This window comes from Callorhinchus milii, unplaced genomic scaffold (assembly GCF_018977255.1).
Source record: "Callorhinchus milii isolate IMCB2004 unplaced genomic scaffold, IMCB_Cmil_1.0 Scaffold17, whole genome shotgun sequence".
Lineage (NCBI taxonomy): Eukaryota > Metazoa > Chordata > Chondrichthyes > Chimaeriformes > Callorhinchidae > Callorhinchus > Callorhinchus milii.
Window position 1 is genome coordinate 10811196 of NW_024704758.1, and position 6932 is coordinate 10818127.

The window sequence follows — 6932 nt, forward strand, 5'->3', positions numbered from 1 at the left end:
TTTAAAACTGATATGTTGGAGTCTGGAATACTCAACTAAACAGTCTTCGATTTCATAGTCTAGGCAGACTCCTTGGTGCAGTGCTGGGGAGTACTGCATTCTCTGAGGTAGCATCCTTTGGTTGAGATGTGAAACCAAGTTAAACTGTAAGTTAGAATCCATGATACATTTTGCTGGGCCAACTCCTACTGCCTGAGCTAACAATCCTGCATTGTAATTGGTCATTCACCTCATGGCTATTTGTGGGACATTGATGTGCGCAAATTAGGCGCCAGGTTTTTCTACAAATATACAATTACTGCACTTGAGCAAATGAGTGAGGTTGAAGATGAAAAGTGGGTATATAGGGAGGCATGGGGACATGAATAAATTGGTCAATGGGGTCTTGAAGTTTATTTGCTAGGAGATGTATGTAACCCACTTCGAAAACTATTCTGCCTTTTTCAGCATGAAGAAAGACAACCCGCAACTTCACTTCTGTCCAAACCCTCAGTACCTACGGTGGCATCGTCTTCTGAGTTGTTGCACAATAAACTCACCCACCTTCGAGATTCACGGGAGTATAACCAGGAGCAGGAATCTCACCAGCCACCAATGCAGACCGCCAGTAGCACATCAGCAGCTAATCTTGATGATCTGAAGAAAAGACTGGAAAGAATAAAAAGCAGTCGTAAATAAATGGCCCTTGAATAAAGGTGGCACTGATTACATTTTCTGCAGTAGAAGGCCCCTTCATAGCTATTGGCCTGCTATTGACCTAGTATGTATAAATTTTTGTGTTTATGTACAATACAGTGAAGAATTTTATGTATTGTGGCATAATTTCTTTCTGTATATAGGTTTCTGGACTGCTGTAGCATCCAAGTGCTGATAACCTTTGTGCATTTGTGAATTGTTTCTCACTGATTTCTAAAACCAGTGTCAAACCTGAATTTCAATCAGCTTCTTCATCGTGTTCTCTACTTATCCTCAGTATGACAAATTGGGTAGTATAAAATAACTTTTGTTGGCTGATGTTTGCTCCTGTGATCTTTTGAAACCTCAATGTTTATTCCCTGTGATAACATTCAGGTTCCAAATGCTTGTATTAACCAAATCAGTCCAACAAAATACCTTAGTATGCTACCTGTATTTTTGTTTAGACTAACACAACTCCAACTATTTAATATTGAACGTGAGAAGAAAGTTTTCTCTGTCTGTTTAGTTCCTTTAGAAAGATTTAATTGTTGCTTGTTTTATTTCCCTTGTGATCAGCTCAAGTTGAAATTTGTTGATTCTATATGGAATCATGAAGCATGGCATGATATGAATATTTAAGTGTTTTTTTTAAATAAAGAATTAAAACCGAGGTCTAAGTGTTACAATATTAAAGTTAAGCTTGTATATTTCAAGTTAATGAATCTACCTATTGACTCCTAACTTTTTCTAGGTATAGAATGGCGACTTAAATTGGTACTTTTATAGCTAGGGCCCTGTGCAAGTCAGTTTAGTAACATGTCACAGAAGAATCCTGATCAAGAGTCACAATTTGGAAGACTTTTTAAAAAAAAGTATTGGGGGTAAGCATTACAATAAACACTATACATATATTTGAATAATTTGTTTGGGTTCCAGTCATTGATTTCTTAATTTTATGGATTTGACCGTGGGAAGCCGGAAGGGATCTAGGTAAGTTTATTAGAAATTTATGATTAAATTACAATTTTCATTTTGTAACTGGGATTTCATGTTTTCATTTACTTCTGTGCAGTCGACTTACACTGGACCATATCTGTAGCTCTTAGCTAATTTACACATTTCTCATCTTGTACAAGAATTGCTGTAAAGTAGAATAAAATGAGCGTGTCTAAGTGGTAAGCTTGTTAACTTGACACTTTAAAGTTAACTTTCTTAGAGCTGGCGAGTAACTTCAACTTTGGTTTAAAATTACAACCTGCTTGGGACTCGTGGATCTAAAGAGTCTTGTGACTGGCCTATTGCCACAGTGATGGTTTGAACCTGTTAATGGTCCTGGTGTAATGAGAGCCACCCCTAATTGCCATTGTTGCTGGCCTATTAAATTGATCGGTCAAAGTAGAGAGCCATTAGGATTATGCCAATCCTGACCAGATAAATCTGGCCCGAATCTAACCAATGTAATCTGTCTAATTTAGCTCAAGGGATTCTGTTCTTCAGCATTGTCCAATTTAGAATGCCATGTTTGCATTTGAGCCGGCAGGCAAAGCTGTTAGTAATCTCCATTGCATGAAAACATCGCTTTAGAGTACAGGTGCAAACAATGATGGGGATTTTTGCAGTGTCCCAATTGGTGGAGTTCAGGTACTTTTTACACCCTTCTCTTTTCCAGAGAAGTGGAATTCATTTCACAGCAGAGAAGATTGCACAACTTCAAACAAGATTAAACAGAACTGGATCAAACTTGGTAATTGTTTTGTGCTGTACCAATGCTGCTGTACATCACAGTCACTGTTCTAGTGTTTCCAAAGTCAGTGGCATAACTGAAACAAGCTTATGAAATGTGATGCTTTGACTTCACCAGAATTGTCCAGAAGTTTTTGAAGGATCATTTTTAAAAAAGCATACTGGCCATAGAAATTTATGGGAAGTGCATTAGTTGTTAATCAACCTATGTTTGCTGTCATGAGGGTGGAGACTAAAGACCTAGGAACATGATGAATTTTTTAAATGTTTTGGTTCAAAAATGTATAATATGAGTGACTCCTTATATAAAAGATTAACTCACTAATTCTCCAACCTCAGTTACGTCATTGAGATTTCACTGTTGAAATTAATTTTAAAGAACAAAGGCCAAGAAACACTAATTCTCCCTTTAACAGACCAACAAAAATGTTGTAACCTAGCATTTGCTAGGTGAGAATTTGGGTGTTTAACCGAATGTTGAATTCTGTAATATTGCTGAGCTGGGGATTTTTCTTTAAGAAGCAAAATTTAATTTGAATGTACATATCTAATGCTTCAAAATAGACTTCACCTTTTCATAGTTGAAGACTAGATATTTAATTTCAGACCCCATGTTCTGGACATAAGTAAATATTTGCAGAATTTAATGGTTCTCCTAATGTCAGTGGGAAAGGTGAGGTATGAAGTGGTGCAACATTACTCTTAATAGGACAAAGGAGTTGAACGTGTTTAGGAAATGGGAGGGAAGAAAATGTGGGCTATACCTCTGAAGGAAATAAGTGAGGTTTTTAGGAGTTTCATCAGTACAGGAGTGGAGGAATAACAGTGAGATATGAGCCAGTAAATTATATTAACCAGCCTGTAATCCAGTTGGGAGAGGGAATAAGGGAAAAAGTTGGATCAATAATCAACCAAAGATCACAAAATCATCAGGAATAACTGATATGGGCGCAGAAGAAATACATTGACTCTCAGAAAGGTGGAATTTTTTTGAGGCGGTTGTGTTATGAAAAAGTAATCCAGTAGATTTATTGGGAATTTCATGGCATGCTTCACAATTTTTTTAAAAAATGGTTTAAATAATAGGTGGTTGGTGTGCTTATTTCCTTCTGCTTTTTAATGCTAAGATGGTTTTCATTCCATGTAGGGTCAATGACTGGTGTTCCACAGGAATTTTTATTTGCTCCTGTTCACATGGATCAAAATAATTTGGAAGAAATTGTTAAAATCTGATTCCACGATGTGTGGCTATGTGCCTTCCTAATAAAAAGAATCAATATCTTTAAGGATATTTTGTATAAATTAAGTAGATTGGGTAAGAGGTGGTACTTAGATGTAGATCAAGTATTAAAACAAAAAGCTATGTTCGGAACCAAAACGTGTCTCCAGTATGCTTTCGTTGCTCTCCCTCGAGGTGTTTTTTGCCAAACTTGTTGCTCATGGGGGTAAAGATATAAGTAGAGCCCCATGGAATTTTCATTTTATTCAGTTTTATATTTTGTTTTGCGTTTTATTTCAAGTTATTTCGTATTTGAGAAAAAAAACTACCTATAAAGTTAGTTTGAATTATGTGAACTCCACAGATGGTACATATTACTCAGAATAGGAATCCACCAGAGGGAGCTATTGACGGCAAGAAATAAAAGCTATAGTTCTATTGGGGGAGAAGAAAATCTATTGGGTTGATGGTGTAACCTTGAAACAAAGGTCATATTAGGCAGCAAACATGAGTGGAGAAAAAGGCATTAGTAAAAATTGGCATAAGAATATACAAAAGCTGACGTCAACTTTTAAAATGATGTTTATCAGACACAATACTTATTTGTATTTCGCATACTGTAATTTTGCATTATACACAAAGCCCTGTCCTACTGAAATGTCTCAAATCTCTGGTATTGTTCAAGCTTGGTAATTGTTACACAGGGAGTCCTGGGAGCTAACTCAGCATCTCACAAATAGCAATAATGGGAAAAACGTCTTGCTCTTCAGAACCCAATCCACCAAAGTGGACAGAGCATTTTGGCGTAACATCTTGGAGGAATATACTGACTTCATTGCACTGTGAAGGAGTGATGCATTGGTGTGTCACTTTAGATTATATACTGAATTTAAGTTCTGGTATAAGGTACAACCCATAATCCTGTGAGAGAAAAGAGGACTGAAAGCAAAGGTTAGAAGGAACATCTTAACTGAAGTCTTCAGTTGAGGTGTGGGATTCTTTACTAGTGGCCATAGAATCATCCAGTTCTATTGAACAGAATGAGTATTTGAGAAGAAAAACCAAAAAGGGATATATATTGCTTTTGATATAGTGCCTTATAATATAGACAGAATATACTGTGAAGTATAATTTTGGGTGAAACGTATATTATATGGACAAATACGGAAAGTAGGATTAATAAACAGTTGCAAAAATAATAGCAGTGGCAGAGATGCAATGGGCCAACAGGCTTTCTTTGTTGAAAGTGTATGGGTCTGAATTTGGACGTTTCATAATTCACCAGCACCACAATTATTTAAAACGCCACTAGGTGACAGCACCTCATCCCAGCATGGGGGTAGATATTTGTTTTTTAATTGTAGGCAATGAATTTTTTAAAAATAGTTTTCGGAGCTAGGTAACAACAACAACTGCATCATTTATATAGCGCCCTTCACATGTGGCAGTGTCTTGGAGCGCTTTAAATGCTCCCCGCAGATAAACTGAAGCTGAAAGTCGTGCTCTTTCTCCACCCTCTCCCCCCAGCCCTCAACCAGCTAGATTGAAGAGTTTACTTCTATTAGCCCATTCGAAAGGAGAAAATAAAAATACACATGGTTTAAAAAGTGCCGTTCCTGAGCATTTTATAATGTAATTTACCATTTAATCCTCATGAGTATGACAGTGTTTTGCATTTTAAACTTATTTAATTTTTTCCCCCATTGTAGAACCGATCAATTGGTAAATGGGTGACAATTGTTCCAAATTTAATAAAAGGACTCTACATATTATTTGCCAGGATAGCCAAGGTTGATCCAGGCATGGAGATGTCTCAGCTTCTAGTTCTATCAAGAAACCTTCATTTTCAATTAATGGAGGGAATTGCATGTTAAGAGGAAGATGTTTCAGGAACATTCAGATAAAGATGGAGCACATATGCATTTGGTATTGCACTTTTCATGTCACGAGGATGTCCCAAAGTGCTTCACAAGAGGTACTGTGTGGATTTACTTTTTTTTGTTCCAAGATTTTTTACAAAGTCCTTAATGCAGCTGGAATCCCCCATTCGTTTTTCAATCCACATGAAGCTCTGTAGGAATTGAACCCAAGTCTCCATTCCACTCCAGTATTGTACATGTCCAATTATATCAGTGACAATAAGACAACCAAGAGAGTGTAATTGATGTGTTTTGAGATGGCTTATTTTAATTCCATGCACAACAGCAAAATCTTAACCAGAAACGAAAAGTGTTTTATAAAAGTTATATTGCAACACATCGAATCTGAATACGTTCGTGTGAATTCCCGCTCCATTTGCTGTTGTCACTGATTTGTGCCTCTAAATTCTTGAACTCTAATGAAAAATCCTTGGATTCCAATAAGGAGCCCTTGAAATATCAATTGATACAAAAGTGAATTACATACATAACTATGTGAAATACATACATGGTTCACAAATGATTCGCATTTTGTTGCAACTAGCAACAGCCGTAGACCATCACATCCAACAGACTACAGCACTTTATTCATAATGCCTTGATTATTTTTGTAATTATGTATCATAAAGAACTAGAAAATTGTGTTGGAATCAGTTACTGGCTATAATAATCCTATGGTTCAGATTACATTTCAGAAATCTCGAGCAAAACTATTTTTGCTGTTTGGTATCGGCCCAAACCTTTGCTTGTATCATAGTTTTGTAACCCACTATAATTCATCAATTTTTCTAACATTTATTGAAAGCTTCTGTAATCAGATTCTGTTTCAATGCTAACTTTAATTAGAGCATATTGTTTTCAGATTATAGTCAATTATATTCCAATTTCTACCCGGCCTCAGTCCCAATGTACAATCTGTTCATTCAGGTTAAACACAAAGAGAATGAAAAGTTATCAAAATGATTAAATGGATCTTGTTCCACTTCCACTCCATGTGGATGCTGTAACTGTCAGACTGGATTAGTTTATTTAGGTCTCATTCAATTCGTTACTGGGTGTTTAATGACTAGTAACTGATCAGAATTTGTTTCCAAATTATTTGGTGAGAGTATATCCATTTAATGGTTGCTAACTAGAGGCTAGAGTTTGAGGCATTTCATAACCCGTTCCATGTGCTAACGCTGCAAACAACCCTTAGGTTTCACCAGATTGAGAAAATGTCTCTACTCCACTCATTCCCAAGAAAAAAAAACTCATTTCATTCTTTAAAACTAGTTTATTTCAATATTTTGTCTCTGTACCAGTCTCATTTTTTTAAATCTTTGTTATGCAATAAGAGTGCAAATAGTTAGACTGTCCAAATAGAAAGAATA

The 6932-nt window shown here is 36.2% G+C and overlaps 1 protein-coding gene across 2 annotated transcripts in view; it reads left to right on the plus strand.

The window, feature by feature from the left end:
* The window catches only part of ckap5 (cytoskeleton associated protein 5), a 33248-nt gene extending 31648 nt beyond the window's left edge, over positions 1 to 1600 (plus strand). For both annotated transcript variants that reach the window (XM_007887658.2, XM_007887659.2), the window contains one exon: positions 448 to 1600. In XM_007887658.2, the coding sequence (XP_007885849.1) occupies positions 448 to 678 (231 nt within the window). In that variant the 3' untranslated portion in view covers positions 679 to 1600. The remainder of the gene's footprint in view (positions 1 to 447) is intronic.
* The last annotated feature ends 5332 nt before the right edge of the window (positions 1601 to 6932 follow it).